General features: G+C 46.3%; 1 protein-coding gene across 1 annotated transcript in view; it reads left to right on the top strand.

Annotated features, from left to right (window-relative positions):
* The window catches only part of MEIOB (meiosis specific with OB-fold), a 1713677-nt gene that overhangs the window by 293737 nt on the left and 1399350 nt on the right, over positions 1-20590 (top strand). Inside the window, exon 4 of the mRNA XM_069647289.1 lies at positions 3235-3366. Coding sequence (XP_069503390.1) covers positions 3235-3366 — 132 coding nt within the window. The remainder of the gene's footprint in view (positions 1-3234; positions 3367-20590) is intronic.

Genomic DNA, 20590 nt, shown 5'->3' with positions numbered 1-20590 from the left:
AATGGGAAGATATATGGACCCAGAGTGAATTGAAAAAAACGTATTCAAAATGAACTCTCCAGTAAGTCAGGTGTTGCTCCGCCATAGAATACGTAACCGTTTTATCCAGCAGCCATTTCACTATCTCTGCAACTGGGTCTAGTCCTATGGTCACTGTGAACTGGATAAAAGGTTGAAACACCAGCAGATGGAGGGGTACTCAAAACGGACGGAAACAGGCCCCGGCCACAACAAAAACAGAAATGGGATTTCGAGGAGGACGGTCTTCTGACATGGTTTCAACCGCAAGAAGGGGTAGGCAATAAAGAGGTGGAGGGGAATTCAGAAAGGAAAAATTCAAACGCCTCAGGAAGCGAACAGCGTTTCTGGCGTCCGTTCAGCAGCAGTATTGCACTAGAAAGCTGTCGTCGAAAAACAAACACCGAACGGAGTGCAATAAATGAAACGGATGTTCCTGTACCCGCGCCCCTTACATACATCCCAGTGAATAACTCGGCTTCCTTCTTCTTCTTCTAAATTATCGGAAGCATGGGCGGACCCACGCAGGCGCTTCCCCATCCCAAAGGATGATGCGCACCTAACCCCCCAATCATTATTTAGCTCACATAAACTCACAGTTCCTCCCACCTCCCCGTCTGTCTCACAAAATCCAACAACACACTGCTCTTCTTCCTGCCACTCACCCCGTCACCTCCCAACAAAGCCTTCCCACTCAACTCAGCCACACCCAGCGCAGATAACCGAACCCTCATCAATTCTCTCTCTGCAACATGTCTCTCACATCTAAGTAGAAAATGTCCCACAGTCTCAGGCACCCCACACACCGCACAGTCCCTCGACTCTCGCTTCCCCACTCGGAACAGACAGTCATTCAGCCCCACATGCCCTATCCTCAATCGGTTCAGCATCACCTCCTCCTCCCTCCTCCATTCCAGACTTCCCGCATCTACCTTCTTCGACACTTTCCCACGAACACCAAACATCCACCTGCCCTTCACCCCACTCACCCACCTCTCCTGCCACTCATCCATGACCCGTCTCACCATCACAGCCTTCACCTCGTCCACACTCAAAGGCAACCTCACATCAACCGCTTCCCTTCTCATACCCTCACCCGCCGCCTGATCCACCAACTCATTACCCAAAATGCCACTGTGACTGGGGACCCACGCCAACTCCAGATTCATCCCCCCACGCACACACCGATCAATCTTTCTCCTGATATCCAAAATCACATCCTTCCTATCACCATCCCCTGCCACAATCGCCTGCAACCAACTCAATGAATCTAAAAACACCACTACCTTCTCAAACCTCAACTCGCACACCCTATCAATCGCCAATGCAATAGCCACCAACTCAGCCGTACAAATTGACACACCATTCGTCAGACGCCCCACTTTATACTCCCCAGTGCTTTCCAAATAATACGCCATACCCACTCTCCCAGACACCGGATCCTATGAACCATCCGTGAGCACCCTGCACCCTTCCTTCCCTGCCACATACGCCTGACCCAAAGCTTTGATCTCACCCCACAATCCCCGCTTCTTTGACACCACACTCGCCAACTCTAAACACACCTTTGGAGACCCCATCATCCACATCGGACACCTCACCAAATCCATATCCGTCACAGCCATCAACTCGTCCACTCCCCACTTTACCCCCTTCTCCCACATGTGAAACCCCAAAGTGCCCCCTTTCCTCCTCCACCGGTCCCCATAATAGTCAAACTTCCAATTGTACAGCAAACATTCACGCACCGGATGAGCCACACTCTTCGCACTGCACTTCACCCACCACCTCATATTCAACACATCCCTCCTCAACCCCAACGGCATCTCCCCCACAAGTACCTGAACCGCATTCACTGGAGAGGACCTCATCACACCCGAACACACCCTCAATGCCCTCGCCTGCATCCTATCCAACCGCAACTTCTGACTCACTGTGAAACCCACTGCCACTTGACATCCAAAATCTAACACACTCAAAATCAACCCATTATACAACATTCGTAAACACTTCTGTTGCGCACCCCACTCTAACTCGGCTTCCCTTCCGTGTAGCCCCTCCACATTGATCCAAAAGGGGGGCTGGAGACGGCAGGCACTTGCGCTTCAGCCAACTTGGCGGGAAAGTCATCATGGCAACCTTCCTTTGGAGGAAAAGGGGGCAGGGCTTGTGGGAATATTTGTAGACTCGACAAAGAGGCCCTTCCTGATTGGCTGAAACTCACACAGCCCCTATTTAAACGAAAAACTGATGATGGACTGGGTGTGTTTCCGTTCTCTTACAGATTCACCGAACCGAAGGAGAGAGAGCTACACCAGAGACGCTCTGGGCGTAGGAGGACTGATTTAAGGAACCGGCTGGTTCACCCTTACAAAGGAGAGAGAAGATTATTAAGATCTTGATTTTTTTTTTTCTTCCCTTTTTCCTCAAATAAACGGTTATTATTTCTGTTCATCCACACTGCCTTCCTGCCTGATCATTACCGTCACCCTTAGAGCATGAGTGCCTTCAGGGCCCCCAGGGCTCACAAATCACATGGGGCATCCTTGTCTTTTTTTCTCAGCAGACTTGCTATTTAGTGCTCAGTCATGCCATCCACCGTGAATCAGTAGACATGAAAGAGAAGAAAGGGCCTTACTAAATGGGCATTGTCTGGGGTTGTCTAGTTTTACGTTGCTCGCTGGGAAGCAGCAACCCCTATAGTCCATGTTTCTCTTGCTTTCCATTCCTGCACATCAAGAGCATGTATTCACATCAATCTTAGCTTCCCAGTTTATATCCTGTCACCCTCTCCGTCTGTCTCACTATAACAGTCACTCCCTCAGTCCAGCAGCTTCACAACAATGACCTGCCACCTACTGCATTCTTAAACACACTGCATTTATTCCCCCCACTTTTGCACACACCCCCCCCCACCCCCAATACTATGTTTGCATACTGGAAAGAGTTGTTCTTCAGTCACAGACCCTCAGTCTGGCATTCTCTTATAATCTAACCAAGTTCAAGCTGCAAAATCATCTATGTTTACAGTAGGTGGTTTCTTTGTACTGGATTACTCTTCATAAGCTATTATCTATACTATGATCAAGCAAATGATCGGATACTCCAATTAGTTACATTATTTTGACAACTGTTTACCATAATGCTGATAGGCAGTTGCTATTAACAGTAAGGACCTTTGATTCTAAAACTATGAAGTCATGTTTTTATTTGCAGATATTGGAACAGAAAGATTCACTTTCAGTTTTACCATAAGAGATTCCCCAACATACTTTGTAAATGCTGCTTGCTGGGGCAGGGAGGACTATATAAAGTCACTTTCACAAAGCTTCAGCATCGGTGACTGTGGTAAGTTGTGGTATTTCTACCACAGAATAATATTTTAATATTGCTTGTGCTTAAAATTAATTCTGGCCCTATGATTGTATATTTGCTTACATTCTGATTTTCACAAATGTATAATAACATATTTTGCATGCATGCCAACGTAATCCATTCCATTTGGGAGATGCTAGTCCAATCCTGGTTTGGGCAAATCCAGGACGACAAGCCTCCGTATGCAAAGTTAAAACCAGGGCTGGATTAGCATCTCCTAAATGGAATGGATAAGGTTGGCATGCATACTTTTGCTATTACTTTACACTCATTAAAAACAACTTGAATCTGTACGCTACAGTTTTGTGTGTTTTTTTTTATTTGGCTGAATCATTGCAGAGCCACCTATTATCCTGCTGTTGTCATGTACAAGGTAGAGAGGGCTATGGTGATGAGTGGAGTGAGTACTGCATTCGAAAGAGCTCGTGCTGTGTGCATCCTTCTTCCTAAAAAGTGGGGCCATGCAAGAGAATACATAAAACTTGGAATGCAATGATTGCATTCTCCACGCAGCAGATGAGTGCATGGAAGTCATACCCATTTCCGGCAGAAAGCCCTAAGGGGTCAAAGTAGACTTGGTTTCCGTCTTTCACAGGTTTCCCTATAAGATTCACCAGATTTCAGAGCACCTCCCTGTTGCCCAGTTTCTAGGGACCTCTCTCTGACAGCCCTCTGGCTTGTTTCTGGTGATGGTGAAGTACAACCACCTCCAATCTCCTTGCGGGTCCTGTAGACAATGCTGTGTCTTTGCCACGTGTTGCAGAGACAAGTGGAGTTTCTGTTTCACTTTGTAAGAAACCCAACTTGAGTTTCCTTATGTCATTTTCTGCAGAGGACTTAAGAAGGCTTTACCTCCCTTTCCTAGTGTACTGATTTCTACCTTCTGCATCACCACTCTACTCCCCCTATGGGCCCAACCCGCCACAACGCCACTTGCTAGTTTCTCCTCCCACTGTGGGTTCAAGCCCCTGAAATTGGGGTTTCATCCATTCCTCCCAACTTGGACGATATGTGCCCTTTCGTTCCTTCATGTTCTCACTAACTGCCACCACTCTAGTTCATGGTGCGTTCTTCGGGTTCCTTACCATCTCCAGCTGTCTCCCTCATGCTGTGTCTTGCTGTCTTCCTACTATCTTCCTACTGCTACCTCCAAGTAGCTCCATCCTGCTGATATCTGATATCTCCTCCCCCTTTCCATCCAGCCCCCTCTGCCCATCCCCCTCTCTTGCCAAACTCCTCCTGTAGCCTCTTCCCTGAATCGCCGACCCGCTCTGAACTTCTGCCTCAGCCTTCTCCTTTCAACACCCACACAACCCCTGCCTGGGACGATCCTTTTATATTCTATTGTGATATTCTAGCGTGCTCTTCACTGGGTCGTGTTTGAGTGTTAGGGCCTGTACGCATGTTACCTCATTGGTGCTGCTGTGTGATTGTGCGCTGTGGATTTGATTTCCGACTAAAGGTGTAGAGTTTGTCTGATTGTGTAGTCTGAGCAGTGGCTGGACCACAGCTTTAAGAAGCTGTTCCACCATCTTTGATTTTTTTTGTCTGCTTGAGTCTGCACCTGCACGTGGGCATTGCCGGACAACAGTAGAGCCGCGTATGCAACAGAACCTGTGTTATCGGTACTTTATGCTCATTGTGATAGTTTGATGTCCGGTCCTGCATCTCGTTGAGCCAAGGTTGTGTACTGGGTGCACTGCTCCATGTGAGGTTGTAGATCTCCTGGCAAGGTCCTTGGAGGTTAAGTAGCGCTTTTGTCCGGTTTGTGACTGACTCCTACTTATTGATGGTGGCTAAATGGGGATGTGTAGGAGATCCTCTTCATGCTGCCACTGGGGCGTTAAGTGACCCCTTGATCAACCCCATAAAAGTCATAGAATAAGTCAGAGGACCTTGCCACACCTGCTACTAACAGACCTGGGAAAAGGCTCTTTTACAGGTCCTATGTCCTTAAACCTTTGTAAGTGGCCATCATGTGCATGCAAATCCTTGCAAACTCCATGTCTCCCTCCTCCATTTTTTGTGCCTGGCCAATCGATATATTTTTTTAAATGTGGATCAGATTGTTCGGGAAATGCTTTGCTTGCCGGGCTGGAGCAGCTTCTAGGAAAACTAGATTCATGCCTAGGTTGGCTTTAAATAAGGGATATCTGGGGTGCCCTGGCCCAGACTCATGAACACTTTTGATGCCAGTAAGTCGTCCCTCGTGCCCTACTGTCTGTGGCCTTCACCTGTCCCACCCTTAATTAACTCTGGGTATGTGCTAGTGCTTAGCAGGTGGCTTAGGTGATGGTGGCGGGTGAAATGTGTTAGTCACATTTCCTGGGAGGCAAGCAGTTTCAGGCTCTAACATTGATGTTTACATCTGTCTCCTCCATTCTTATCCCAGCTAAAAGGGGGGCCGACAGCAAACTTCGAAGTCGAGGGGACAACCGGGTGAGATGTGCATCATGCCCACTTCACTCATCTGCTCCCAGCAAGTGAATGAACGCAACCTGACAAGGGAAGAGGTGCCAGAGAGAGAGGGGCATGTTACCAGGCCGGTGCATCCCTGGATACACAGTTGGGTTAACTTTGGATGGCGCTGGAGGTTACTAGGAGAGCCATGCATTTTTCTAGACTTGCCCTGGCCTTGTCATGAAGGGACGGCAAACCCCATCAGCTGGCAGTGGGATGCCTACCAGGGACAAATCCGGAGGCCAGTCCTAACCTTCAGGTGGAAGGTGGCAGTTGTGAGGGCCCCAATTCCTGGCCCCCCCTTGTACCAGTCTGTTTCTACGCAGTCCACAATTGGCTCATACCAACAATAAATGCTTGCTTGTCACTGTTTATTTCAGACCCAACAAAGTTCTCATGGAGGAAGAACCAACGCAGAAGAGAGCGAGACCCTCATCAACGCAATATGTTCTCCAGGAGCTGCAAAAGAACGAGACCCACATTGGAGAAACCACCCCTCCAGACCTACATAGTACCAGCGTACCAAGCCAACAAAGAGAGGATACTGGCAGAGCAAGCCAAATGTGGCAACCAGCCAAGCTGTGCAATGCTCCCAAGGACTGAGGTGGATACACCCACATCAGCGGTCGATTCCCTAGACCACCAGGGACAAAAGATACTGGGGTTGCAAGCTCTGCTGAACAATGAAATTGCTATCGGAGTAGAACTCAAACTGCCCCCCAACCATGAACTTGATCGCTCAGCTGTCCAGCCATTATTATTGTTCTTAGGTTGCATCCCTACTGTTTCACTATGGAGCACCGAAAAGGTAGAGACCAGGTGAACGTAGATTTCTTTTCTCTGTTTTCCTGTGAAACAGATGCGGCTACATCGCATAGGGGAAGGGAATGTGCACAACCATAATGTGTCTCACTCACTAGTCCCCGGGGATCTGTCAACCAGGTGGCCAGGACACGGCCATCCCTTTTGTATCCAGTTCCTGGGGATGGACCAGTGTAGGAGGATCACCTGGGTCAGGGTCTTCGGGGAGTGGGACACCGGATGGCGAGACGCGGTATCCCCTTCCCTTTAATACCTTTCCCCATCCTGTCAGGTAGGATACATAGGAACTGCATCCCTTTTCCTACACAAACACTTACACATGGACAGCCCGCTCTGGGAGAAAACGAACACCCGAGCAGTATACCTGACATGTCACACTACAATGGTCAGGTGAGGTCAGGCAATTACTGACCATCACTCACACCTGACTTCCATTAGCTTCCCCATACATATAAAAGGCGGAGCACAAAAGCATACTCTGAGCGAGGCAAAGCACACGAGGAAATGGCAGTTTCGAGACGGCAACTGAACGAGACAAGAAAGACGAGAAACCAGGAGGGGATCGCAAGGAGGGAAGTTCCCTTGACCTTTCTCACAGGAAACTGTTACTTTCAAAAGCCCTTGGGATTATAAAGCGTAAAACCAGACCACCAGGCTGAAGAATCCTGTATTGTGTGTCTGAGATACCCGGTTCCTTCCGCATCACTAATCAAGTCGGGGAGTAGCAGCAGCCGCCGTGGTCCCGTCCTTGGCTCCAAGAACAAAGCAGCGTCAGTGGAATCAACACAGCCGGTGAGTTAGGGAGACCGATACAAGACCGGCCTGTGTTGAAGCCAAGGTTGCAAGCAGCAACCGTGTACGGCGAGCGCTGGAACGAACATAGTTAAAACGTGTGCGATAAATGACGCAAGTAAAGTTGAACTGCTGATGAGTGTTTGAACTTTGAAGAGACTTTGATATGGTACCTTTGACTGAGTGGTCCGGCACCTTGTGGGATTGTTTATTTATTTATAAGTCGCTCCCAACCCTGAGGTATCTGGGCGTGTTACATGGTGCATAAAAATACTTTTTCAGTTTACATTGTTTCAAGTACACGTATCTACAAAAAAGGGCGAGAATGCATAAGGAATAACACATAGTTGGAAAATTTACAAGATATTTACAAAGTTATACAGGCAACAACAAATTATACTTTTTTACAAATTACATTATTTTCAAGTACAAGAATCCACCAATTACAGGGCAGGAATGGGTCAAGACTTGCACATATTTAAATGTCATAGATAGCCAAAATATTTACACAGCTGTGCAGGCAACAGCAGGTGATAGTCGGACGAGTAGGTGTAGCCATCCTATACTAGCTTAAGATCTCTAGCTAAAAGCCAACTTTACATTTTCTTTCTAAAGCTGAAGAATGTTGGGTCAGATCTTAATGCTGTGGGTATGGAATTCCATAGCTGTGCTGCCATGACTGGAAAACTGCCTCCCCTATCTTTTTAAAGTTGTATCTCAGGACCAGAAGGCAGTGAGAATACATAGTTCTGATTGGTCTAGCCGATATCTTTTTGGTAAATTTATCAACCAGGTATTTCGGTGCTGCGTTGGCTAGGCATTTGTGGGTAAGTGTTAATGCTTTGAGTTGTATTTTGTCATTAACTGCTAGCCACTTGGTGTTGCGTCTGGCCATTGAGATATGATGCGTCCTCGGGATGCTTAATGCAGTTCTTAGAGCATTATTCTGTAGAATTTGTAATTTGTTGTTTTGCTTGCTGGACCCAAGATAAAGTACATTACAATAGTCTTATTTTGAAAGAACTAACGCTCTCGCTAGAGTAATACAGCTAACCGTGGAAAGGAACGGTTTGCAGGCGTGGATCAGCTTGCAAGTATATGCTGTAACCAATGCATTAGCATTGACTTGCCTTTGTAGTTTAAGAGCAGAGTCTAGGTAAAAGCTCAGCCTTTTTACATCTTTGGTAACTTTAATGTCTATGCCATCGATGTTGAATGAATGGAACTGGTTACTTAATTTGTTGAGTTTAGCTGGAGCGCCAGTGAGCAAGAGCTCAGTCTTTTCATCGTTCAGTCAGGGGCCATGCGAGGCCATCCATGTCTGAATGAAGAGATACATTTTATTCAACAGGGCAGAGTCAGCCTCGTAATCGCCAGACATAGGAATGAGAATCTGGGTGTCATCCGCATAGTTAGTGTAGGTGACACCCAGATTGTCTAAGTCATCAAACAGAGCTTAGTGAAAATGTAGTACATCGAGGGCGATACACATGACCCTTGCGGAACTCGACAAGTTATTGGAGTTGGCACCGCTGACGCAAATGGACAGAAGACTTTTATGGAACGATTGTCGAAAAATGATTGAATCTAAGCCGTCGCCTCTGGAGAGAAATGGGCAGCTGTGGATAGTTGCTTACAAAGCACTTTATGGCCCACCAAATTGAACGCAGCAGAGAGGTCTAGTAAGAGGAGTAAAGCCAATTTTCATTTATCTTTTAAATCATCTATTTGGTTTTTCAAATCGGCTAGGGCTCTTTCCGTGCCATGTTTGGGCCTAATACCAGATTGGCGCAGCCTCAGAAAATTGTGAGACTCTAAATAGGCCTGAATTTGAATGTAAGCAGCTTTATCAATAATTTTTAAAAGAAATGGGACCGTAGTAATATGCCTGTAATTAGTTGGGATCTTAGGGTCTAGAGTAGGTTTCTTAAATAATGAGAGGACCCAGGTGTCCTTTAAGTTATTAGGAACCGAGCAAGAGTCAAATGAAGCATTAATTCAAGTTGTGATGAACAGGGCTAGGGCCCTAACCGCTTATGTGATAATGGAAGCCGGACAAGTGTCTCCCTGGCATCTGAATGGTTTGAGGGAAGTTATAATGTGCTCCACATCGAGGGTTCTCCACATCCAGGGTAGAGACTGGGGAGAATTTGAATCGATTGGGTAGTTTAGTAAGGTCTTGCCGAGTTCCCTGCAGGGGAAGTGGAAGGGGGTTCTGAATGTTTAGGTTTTTACCTTCGATTTTATCTTGAAGAAGGGATATTTTGTTAGACAGCATTTTGAATATTGGTGCACCATGTCTTATCTTTGATACACGTATCAGTTGGAGGGTTGGGGGACTCAAGTTCTCTCAAGATAACAGAGTTCTCTTGTGTTTGAACTCACTTTGATCCTGTCATGGTAAATATCACGTTTAGTTTGGAGAATCTCAGATTTATATTGGGCTGAGATTTTGGAGAGATTATACTTATTTAAAGCTGATGGGTCATTTTACCAGAGGGATTTCGCTTTCCTTTTTTCTACTCATAAGGCTTTGAGATTAGGAGTAAACCAAGAATTGAGGTGGGCTCTAGGTTTACCTTTGCACATTTTTAAGGGTGCAATATTATCTATGGCTTGATTGAAAGTGTAATTATATAAATCGACTAGAGCTGCCGGGTCAGTGCTGGCAATCATAGGATTGGTAATGGGTTGGAGAAACGGCAGTAAATTGTTCACTGTTATATTCAGTTTCTTTTTAGTGATTAGAGGAGGTGCCAAGAGGTTAGTCAGTGTGATTTGTGGGCTATCCTTGATGGTAAATATTAGTAGGTGATGTGTCCAAGCACAAGGTTCAATGGACAATAATGTAGTCTCGCAGATAAGGTCAGCCAACCAGTCTAAGGTTCTGCCTATAGAGTGTGTTGGTATATGAACCCTCTGAGTAAAGCCTAATTCTGCAATAGTATTGGCGAGTGCCAAGGCGTGTTGATCATTTGGGTCACTGAGACCAAGGTTGAAGTCTCCCAGTTTTAAAATTTGGAAAGTAAGTTTAGTATTAGTTGAAAGTAATGTTGTGATCTCTTCTTCAAAAGAACCGAAAGGGCCAGGAGGTCTGTATAGCAGATGCATGGTTATAGTCTGTGAGGCTGACAGTTTTGACTGTCAAAAGTTCACCTGCTGTAAAAGAAGGATGGGGTGAGATTTTTAGTTTTAGATTAGTTCTAGCAATGAAGGCGATGCCACCACCTCTGGCCGCATGGAGCCAAGTCTCTGTAATTGCTAGAAAGTCCAATTGATTGGCTGTTATCATGTCTGCAATATCTAGCACATGTGCGACCATAGATCTTGCATTAATTAGCGTACCTTTATGGCTTATTGATTGGGGCATTAAGTAAAGTTATCTGATCAGGCATATTTGAGGTATGGTGGGTTTTAGGTTTAAAACTCTTTTTCAACAGTATTGTGTGCGATGAGTTGTCCCTAAGATCAGGAAAGGGTGTGTAATTGTTTTGCCGTCTAGATCCCAGTCTATAGTTTCTAATATTGGTGGGGCATGGTTGGTTGGGAGTAGGTCTAGTGGCAAATCGTCGAATCCATTGGTCAGGCGTTAAGGAACATGTAGAGTTCAAATTGGCCATGTCAAAGAGATTGCGATTGTTGGCTAGCGGGTTTAGTTGAAGCGCAGCTGTGGTCAGTTTAGTTGGTAAAGCCTGGGACGATATTCTCAAATGGTCCGTGATAAGGGTGGATGTGTAGAGCGATTTATTAGTTTTGATGCCAGGTCCTGGAGTCATGGGAATCATCTATGTGGGAAGGTTCCTAGTGATCGTATTAATATGGTTACAGGAGGCCAATATTAAGCGATCAGCCTTATAGTTAGTAGTGTCTGAGGCTAGAGCAGGGGTGCTGTTAGCAAGCAGAAGTACGAGAATGTATACGAGTATTGAAGTGGAGACGTGCATAGTTAGGGTTACCAAGAGGGTGCCTAGGAAGGGCGGTTGTTCAATGGGTACGTGGAGTTTTTAGGTCAATGGAGTCCCTTAATGGTATGTGGTGGTCCGAAGGTTCCTATTGCAGTTATCATCTGACCGAGGTACTAAGTAACCTAATATGTTGACAAGCTATGATGGGAGGTAACGGTACTACAGTGAAGTCATGCTAAATAGGCTGTCATATTTAAGCAGAGAATAGTTCTATGCAGCAGTGTTCGCAAGCATACAGCAGCAAAGAGCAAAACTATCCAGTCAAATACGATACATTTTAGCCCTAAACTCACATGAAACAAGAGTGGTAATATCCTATTAGTAATGGCTGCATAAGTAAGTTAACGACCTTTCAGTATAAGTGACAATCGTCATGTAAGTTACGGGTGAGTCGAATGCACTAGACATATTCTCAACATGGCACTAGTGTAAACAGACTAAGTCTACAATAAGTCTAACACAGGCAAAATGTAATTGTTCCCAGTATGGTTGTGAACATCAGCAATCGCAAGCTAGTCTATTATAACAGCCGATAGCTGCATAGGTACAAAATTGATAATGCAAGCATGTTACAATACAGAAAATAGTGGCGCAGTGCGAACACGAAAAGTTAGCAATATGGGAACCATGAGTGCCCCATGTTTAAGTTGTTGCATATGCATATGCATCAGCATGATAGACAGGTTAAGGTAATTACCACTGGGTGATATAGGTAGAGTACACAGCCATGGTCAGTATCACGGCAGGTTCATCAACAAGAACAGTATTGGTTTGTGATTACTTGATCACTTACTGTTAGGGCTGTCAAGCGCCTCAGCGAGTCTCGGCTATGTAGCAGCTAGCAGAAATGTGGTTAGAATATAAGCAGGCAGAGGATTTGTACGAAACAAGGCTGCAGAGTTTGAAAATGGTCTCTGTATAGTGGGGAGCTCGGAAAATGCCAAGTCCCTGGCCCCTACCGGCCTGGACAGGTACAGATGGGCCTTTTTTCTGCGGCCCTTAGAAGGCGGCTGGCTTCTGCCTGCCGTTGACGCTGGAGGGTGGAAAAGCGGATTCTGGCCAATCAGCGACCAGAAATCTGATTCAGGCTAATGCGGACATCACGTAGCAACCAGCTACAAACAATGAAGCCATTGCGCACGTTGTCGGACAGGCCTAGAGAACATGCTGTAAAGCCTTCAGCAAAGGCAGTGGGGTGAAATAGATTTCGGTGATTCATTCTGCCGTTTGCATCAGGCAGATGAACGGATTAATGGGACACAGGCCGTTGTATTTTCAATACAAGTATACAGCTCTTCCAATCTCACCGTCTAGGATAAACGCTTCCCAGACGCTACGATATGTGTCCTGGAGGCAGAGGGCTCCTGCCCTCTCACTTCAGTCTTCGGCGAGGTGAATGGCGATTAGGGCACAGACAGACCCTTAGAAAGCGGCCGGCTTCTGCCAGCCGGTGATGCTGGAGGGGTGCACAATCGAATGTCTCTGTAAGTTAGCCAGCTGAGAAGTGACAGAAGTGAAAGTTAAAGGGTTATATTAAGAAGAGAACAAAGAATTGTGAATCGAAGTGGACCTGCGACAGGTCAAGCTAAATCCTGCGCACAGTCGAAAGTCTTCGATTTTGATTTGGTAAAGAAAGTTTGGAAAATGAGAAGTTTGGTCCGAGCCCGGCGGAGGGAGATCAATTGAAGGTTTTGTGTTAAAGCGGGTTTGAGCCCAGGGTGAACAGTGAATCACCAGAGAAGTTGTGCATATGCGAATCCTGGAGAGAAGGGAACTTAAAATGTGTGTTTGTCGCATCAGGCCCTCTGAAATAAGAGACTTTGAATGGCCAAGAGACTTTGGCACAGAAGGCCTTGATACTAAGATTTTGAACTGCATCCTCGTGCTAGAAAAGCCAGAGTATGCGCTAAGCTCGAGTGTGTCGCCTTGTCCCGTGCTAAAAACGTGAGGACTCAACTATGCTGACATATCATTTCTTGAACACTTTTCTTTTGTATAACATTGTTTCCCACACCATTTGTATTTAGCAGTAAGGATTGGCAATAGGTTTATTAGTATAGGCCCTTTTTTATTTTGACCAGACTCTACTAGGACTGCGTTATTTTTTGATGGTCATAGCTTGCTACCATCTTTATATTTAGCAATAGATAGGTGTTTTTCAAACCCAATTGACGTTCAGTAAACACCCTTGAACTGTGATAGCTTGTGTCTGTCTTCACTGTTTGATACCATGCCTTCATTATACCACCCAATCATTGCCAGCAAACTGCATTGCTTTTTACCTTTCATTTATTTCCCCTGATGCATACGAACTTGCATTGCCATCACTTGCTATGTAATTAAAGTCGACATTCACAAAAAAAACCTCTTCCTATACTCAAATCCTATCTGTGTTGCTTCTCCCATACCGCTGCCACTCAAAAACGTTGCTCCTCGGGAGGCTAACCCCACATATCACACTTCAATTACCCACCAAAATACTCAACACATTTTTCTTTTGCCTGGTTGAAAGACTACCTGCATGCTTTTTCGGCTGATGAGCTGGAATTAGTTTGTCTGCCTGATGGTCCCCCTCTCTGCGACTTACCCTGCCTGCCGTTGGCAGGAGTATGACCTCCTTAAGGCCATTTACAATAGCCCTTTGCTCTAAGTGGGAGTTTTGATTCCACAGGCAAAGCAGAGCAGTCCATTGAGACATTTAAAAAACACATATAAGGGAGAGAGAGAGAATAGGAAAAAAAGTGACACGCACAATTTATGCATTTCTCAGTACACCCTGCATATGATATGTCATTTATAACACGCTTGTACACAAGTGTTTCTAGGCGTGACAAGACATGGGGGGGGGGGGGTGTTACGCTCACCTGGCTCCCACAGAGGGGTCGGTCTGAACTGGACAGCTGCGGTCTCCACCAATGTGACGCGTAGGGCCGAGATGACAGAGTGGACTGGCCCACCTAGCTTCGTTTGCTTGGCCCGTAGGAATATTCTTCTGTAAATGGAGAAAGGGAATTAACCACTCGTGGGGTTGAGCGTAAATCCCCCCCACCCCCGCTGTTCTCCCCACAGATCACCTTTGATGTCCCCTCTTATAGTCTCACCTGATGGTTTGAAAAGATGAGCTCCCCATCCTGCACTGAGCGCAGGGGCGCGTTGATAACCAGTTGCTTCACTGGCTCGAAGGAATTGGTGAGTTCCAGAACAATATAGACTCTGAAAAGTATGTAGTTCGTAAGAGTTCACATGTGTGACTTTCACTCTTGTCCGATTCCTTGCAGTTTGCAGCTTGACCCCAGCGAAGAGTTCCTCGTGGTAGCTGACGAAGTTCAGGTAAGGATTTGGCTTATCCTACACAGTTCAATAAAATAAGGCCAGAATGTAACCTGTGGCTTGCTCCCTTATTCAGGTGTGGAGAGAAAATATGAAGTTCGGGGAATAATGCCTCCGGCGGTAAAATTAGGTAAGTCTGTTGTGGTGAGAAGAGTTCCCCTTGTTTGTCCCTTCGTCTCACCTTGTTGTCCTTTTGTTCCCCTTAGGGGCCGGGGTACGGCGAGGATGCAATGGAGACTGCGCCGACCCGTGAAGAGGAATAGTACCCCCGGCGGTAATCGGGTAAGTCTATGGGGGTAGTTACTATTGCCTCTGTTTATTCCCTTGGCTCACCTTTGCTGTTCTTGTGTTCCCCTTAGGTGCCAGAGTGCGGTGGGAACGTGCAGAAGGATGCAGTGGATCGTGAGGATGCTGCGAAGGCCGGTGAGTTCAGCGCGGCGCTGAAGCAGGCGAGGTGGCGTGCGTAAAATGCTTCTTTCTTCCAGCTCGAAGGCGCGGTGGATCCGGAATTCAGGTCAGGATCGAAGGTTTTGCTCTTATTCTAACCTCTTCTCCTTCTGTTCCTCCCTTTTTCTAGGAGCTGCAGACTCGAGGCGGGCGTGGCAGAAGACTGGATGCAGGCTTGCAGACACGGTGAGCGTTACGCTGCTGGATGCACAATAACGCGAAGCGTGTTCTGCTCTTCGGGCGTGGTTTAAATAGCCTCCTAAGTAGTCCCAGGTAAGTATTCCTCCCCAGCCCCACCCGAGTAAAAAATAGTCCCTAGGTAAAATAGTCCCTTCCAAGCCTCATTTGGCTTGGAGCTCTGCAGCATGGTCTGCATCAGGTAAGCTTGCAGCATGGTCTGCATCAGGTAAGTTCTACTCTATGAGCCTGGCGCCTATGGCGCCAGGACTGACTCTCCATATGAGCCTGGCGCCATAGGCACCAGGACCGCACCCAAACAGCCCCTAGCAGGGGTTTTTGGGCTTGCTCAAAATAACTTGATGCCTGCTTCCGAGGTTGCTGGACCTGGTCTGGTTCCCCGGGGGGTAGGCATCATGACAGGGGGGGGAGACAGGGGAGGTCTAGACAGATGATCTTACTAGGCCTTGTGTCATTCAGATCTTGCAAGTGCGACGACCTAATGCGCGGGGTAACGAGGAAGGGGGGTAGTGCCAAGTGAGAGGGAAGGGGGAAGTGCAATAAGGACAGCATTGCTCTGAGTAAGTGCTACCAGAGCAGAGCTGCTCAGGATAAGTGCAAGGATGCAGGGGACTGTGGGGTTACAGTTACAGCCCCTCAAAGTGCGAGGTAGGGCAGTGCAGGGGAGACTGAACATGGAAGAGCCTGATACCCAGTAAGACTCTTAGGGTAGCTAAGCAACCAGTCAGAGCAGCAGATAGGTAGGTAGGTCAGCCGGGGAGAGGGAGAGAGAAAGCAGAGGAGAAAGGGAAGGTCTTGAGCTGCTTCCGAAACTGCGGGTTGTCCGGCTCAAGTTCGAGAGGGGACTGGGAGGCCATTCCAGAGGAAGGCACCTGCAGAGGAGAGAGATCACCCCACCACGCTCTGCCTGGAGAAGCGTCTGACCCTCAGAGAGTTTGAGGTAGCTGGGCCAAGGTCTCGAGAAGGAAGGTATTTTGGAAGAGAGAGTTGGATATAGTGCGGCCCGCGGCCCCAGAAAGCCTTGTGGACGGTGCAGAGCGTCTTGAACTTGATCCTTGCAGCCACCGCGAGCCAGTGGAGAGATTTCATGGCTGGAGAGATACGGTCCCTGGGCTTGAGACCAAAGACAAGTCTTGCAGTCCTGTTCTGGATTAGTTGCAGAGGAAGGCAGATTGAGAAAGAGGCTGTTGCAGTAGTCCAGCCTAGAGAGAACCAGGGCTTTGGAGACAGTGAGCTTCTAAAGGAAAGTGAGAAAAGGAAGAGTACCTCTGAGGAGGTGCAGAGGGTAGTGGGACTTCTTGGCAACGTCTGTGATGTGAGTAGAGGAGGAGAGAGTGGAGTGGAAGATGACACCAAGGTTTTTTGCCTCACAGGAAGGCAGAGGAAGAGTGCACAAGGAGGGCGGCCAGAGTGAGAGGGGGAAAGCGGGAGCAGGGGTCCCAATGAAAAGGATCTCAGTCTTATTTCATTGCACCCAAAATGTACACAATATGAGTCGCCTTTACTTTGATCTCCGGCCTAGCACAGTCCACCGTTCTTCCACATGCTTCTCAAGCGCATTCCAATAGTGCCACACTCTTTTCATTCTACAAAGCTTCAAAACCTCAATAGGTTTTCCATTTTCCTTAAACAACCACTCAGTGCTTTACTGTGGGTCACAATGCATTTCTCGATTGCCATAAATATTGAACCAATTCTCTCAAAATCACAACAAACCTCTCCGGATCATCAGCATCAACAAGAGTTTGCTCTGCGCACCGCCCTCTGTGTTCTCTGCCCTCAAAGGTCAATATACAATTCTTTCGTGTGCTTCTCGAGCCTCGCCCAAATGGCATAACACTTCATCAATTCAAGCAACAGTTCACTGAAATAGAATCCACCACCTTCTAAGCACTTTAGTCCTATTCACCAACCTCACCTGTGACATAACAAACCCTACAAAGGAAAAAACCCCTAATACTTTAAAATATATTCCTGTGTTTCAAAACATAGATACAATAACAAAACATAATATAACGCACAGCCATCTTCTTGCCTAGCAGGCCATCCTCAAAATCATGTGGTCCCTCTTCCATACCGCCGCATATGGGAATACATCTCCAAAAGATAAATTAGGCAACCACCTTCTGTGATATAAGCAAACTTCTCCTGCTAATACCTATACACAGGTAACCATAGATAATAATTCCTGAAACCAGGCTTAAATGTCTAACTCACAGGTATCTTTCTTTCCGTGTCTTTTCTAAATGTTATTCTTCCATGAATCTTTTATCTTTTTCATCTGTAAACCAAGCTGACCGCCTAAAGAATGTGTAACATTTACAAAGAAACATAGAAAAACAGACAAAAAACCCATAACTGTTACCCAAATCACTCCCACATGTATTTTTCAGATTTCTAGACCTATACTTACAACAACTCTGTTGAACTGCTTAAGCCCTCGAACTTGCTGTCTCTCCCACAGCCTGCCACCCCACCTTCAGATCTCTGGACGTCGCAAGGGGAGCAGGCAGGAATGCAGGGGGGCGACATTTTCTTGCCAAAGGCATTGGCGGCCATCGTCTGCTCCCAATTTGAAGCGTTGTGAAAAACCAGAGGTCGGCCAAAGAAACGGAGAAGTCCAGAAATGTGACAAATTACTGCTTTTATTTATACATTTTCAAAAGCGGGGATAGGCACACAGATTTCTGCAGCTTCCAGTGCACTCTTCAGCCATTAAAGGCTCGGAACAGGGTTTTAGTCCATGATGACATCACATCAAAAGTTACATTCCTGGACCTTAGATGAAATGGAATTGGGTGAACAGTATGGGTAGACATACACATATCGGGTAACTCCAACTAGGACCACCCACAAGAAGCCAGCGTGGCCTTTCTCAGCTTGGAAAATTACCAGCACTATGATGGGTGGAGAGAATGGCCTCAGGGTACCGCCTGTTTCCCACTAAGGTTACCACTTCTATGGCCCTGAGCAAGGACATTCCAGCTTCCAACTTCATGCTGTGCTACAATTTTGCATCTTCTGTCTTCAGTTCGATGGAAACAGTTTCTTCCTGCCTCAGATGAATGTGCCTTGTTCCTCCGGTTCAGATCACATGTGTAGGGACCGTAGATTTGAGTTTTTGGCTTGTATTTATGAAGAATTTCAGCTTCCAGCCCTTGCAAGTGTTTTATCTTTTCTGTTGACTCGAAACACTGTCTCCCAGTGTCCTTGGCAAGGTTGGGCACAGTAGCTGCACTGCTAGCTCTGTCTGCGTTTCTCAGGGAAATCAGTGTGTGTGTGGCCTCTCCCTGTGTTTTGAGCATTTCCAATGCCTTCCATTCATTTCAATGCAGATGTGGCTTCTATCTTTATCTTCATGGCTGCTCATGTTTGTTGTTTTTAGACATCAGCAAGCAGTTCATGTGTGTTCTTATGCAACTAGCTAATGCCTCTACGTGATTACTTCATTGGGTGGCATCTGCCATCTTGGTGGTATGGTGGTGGTGTTTGAGGCCCCCACAACAATACTGGGGGTCGGGGGGGTTAAGACCCCACAACAACATCATACTTCTAAGTCCATGCAGTGGAAGGTCAACTATTATTTGCTGTCAGATCAGGTTATTTCAGAGTCAAGCATATCCAGGAAAGCCCAATATTTGTATGGAAACTCGCCTGAGTGCACGTCGATAGAAACCGCTTTAGAGGCATTCAAACCTAGTATGAAGGGGTAACTCATCAGTCTTGCAGCTAATTGTAAGACGGTCGTAACAGCTAAACAAGAAAAAACTAAAAACAAATTAAACTCTTAGACTCTCAGTACAGGATTAATGTTTCCCGTACACTACAAAGACAACTTCAGGCCGCAAACTCTGAATGTAGGACACTACGTACCTTGGAAATCTCACACAAATTATCTAAGGCAAAGCAGTTCTACTTCAGCACGTCAAACAAAGTCACCAAACTGCTGTCTATAAATGAAAAACACATCAAGCCCGAAATTCGATTGGAGAACTTCAGGATGAGGGGGGTTGTATTTGGTCTGCGTAGCCCACTGAGCTAGACATCCCGTCAAGGCGTTACTTAACACTATGCTCAACAGAACATCTGGTCGAAGCGGGCCAGGATTCCTACCTTTGTAAGTGAAGTTTACCCTTCCTTTCTCCAGTGGATAGGGCTAGGCAGGAGGAGACCATAACCCTGCAGGAAGTCGCCAGGTAATCCGCAATCTCCTGGCCACTAAATCCCTGGGGCCTGGCGGCCTTTAGGTCCTCTTAACAGTTGCATGCTATACTAGCCCCACATTTGGTGGAGCTCTATAATAGTTTCCTAACCAATGGGGCAGTAACTCCGTTCATGGGGGAATCAACTGTGACCTATTGGCAAAGCCAGGGAAGGATAGCACCCGCTGTGAATCGTATGGACGCATGGCAGTGTTAAACTAGATGCCAAAATGTATTCAAAGGTATTAGCAACTGGTTATCATTGATATTTCCGACTCTAATTGAAACAGATCAGACAGGGTTCATCCCAGGCCTCCAAACATGCAACAACATACATATAGCAATAGATGTGATTGACTATACAAGGGCCTGTAAGAAATCGTGTGCGCCACTTTCAATTCATGCCATAAAAGGCATTCAATCGTATTGATTGGAAATATTTACAAAATGCACAAATCCATTTGGTCTCTGGTCCCAAATGTATGACATGCACACTGGCAAACTATGTCCATCCCTCAACACGCATGAAACAAGATGGGGTACTGTCTGACAACAATCCATTGAGACGCCCGCCATCCCCACTACTATTCACTTGGTCTATGGAACCGCTAGCAAAATTAGTTTGCCACTCAAAAGATGCTCAGAGTATTGATGTAGGGCATTCACAGCATAAGATTGAGTTCTATGCTGACAACCTCCTTTTCTTTATGCATCAATCTATTAGCACGCTGCCAAGTCACTTAGAAAACTTCTGTCAAGTCTCTGGGTTCAGAATGATATATATATAAAATATCTCAGAATCCGATTAGATGGTAGAGAATTTAAGGAATAGATAAGATTTCCCCTGGAAAACAGATACTTGGGAATTAACTTGGCAAAGTCTTCTTTCAAGCAGAATATCCCGACCCTGCTGCGCACAATTAAGAAAGACCTAGCCTTATGGGTGAAACAAGAAATCTCATGACTGGGTATGATCACTGC

This window comes from Ambystoma mexicanum, chromosome 2q (assembly GCF_040938575.1).
Source record: "Ambystoma mexicanum isolate Mex_15411 chromosome 2q, UKY_AmexF1_1, whole genome shotgun sequence".
Lineage (NCBI taxonomy): Eukaryota > Metazoa > Chordata > Amphibia > Caudata > Ambystomatidae > Ambystoma > Ambystoma mexicanum.
Note: the sequence above shows the minus strand (reverse complement) of the source record. Positions and strands in the feature narration are given on the sequence as shown.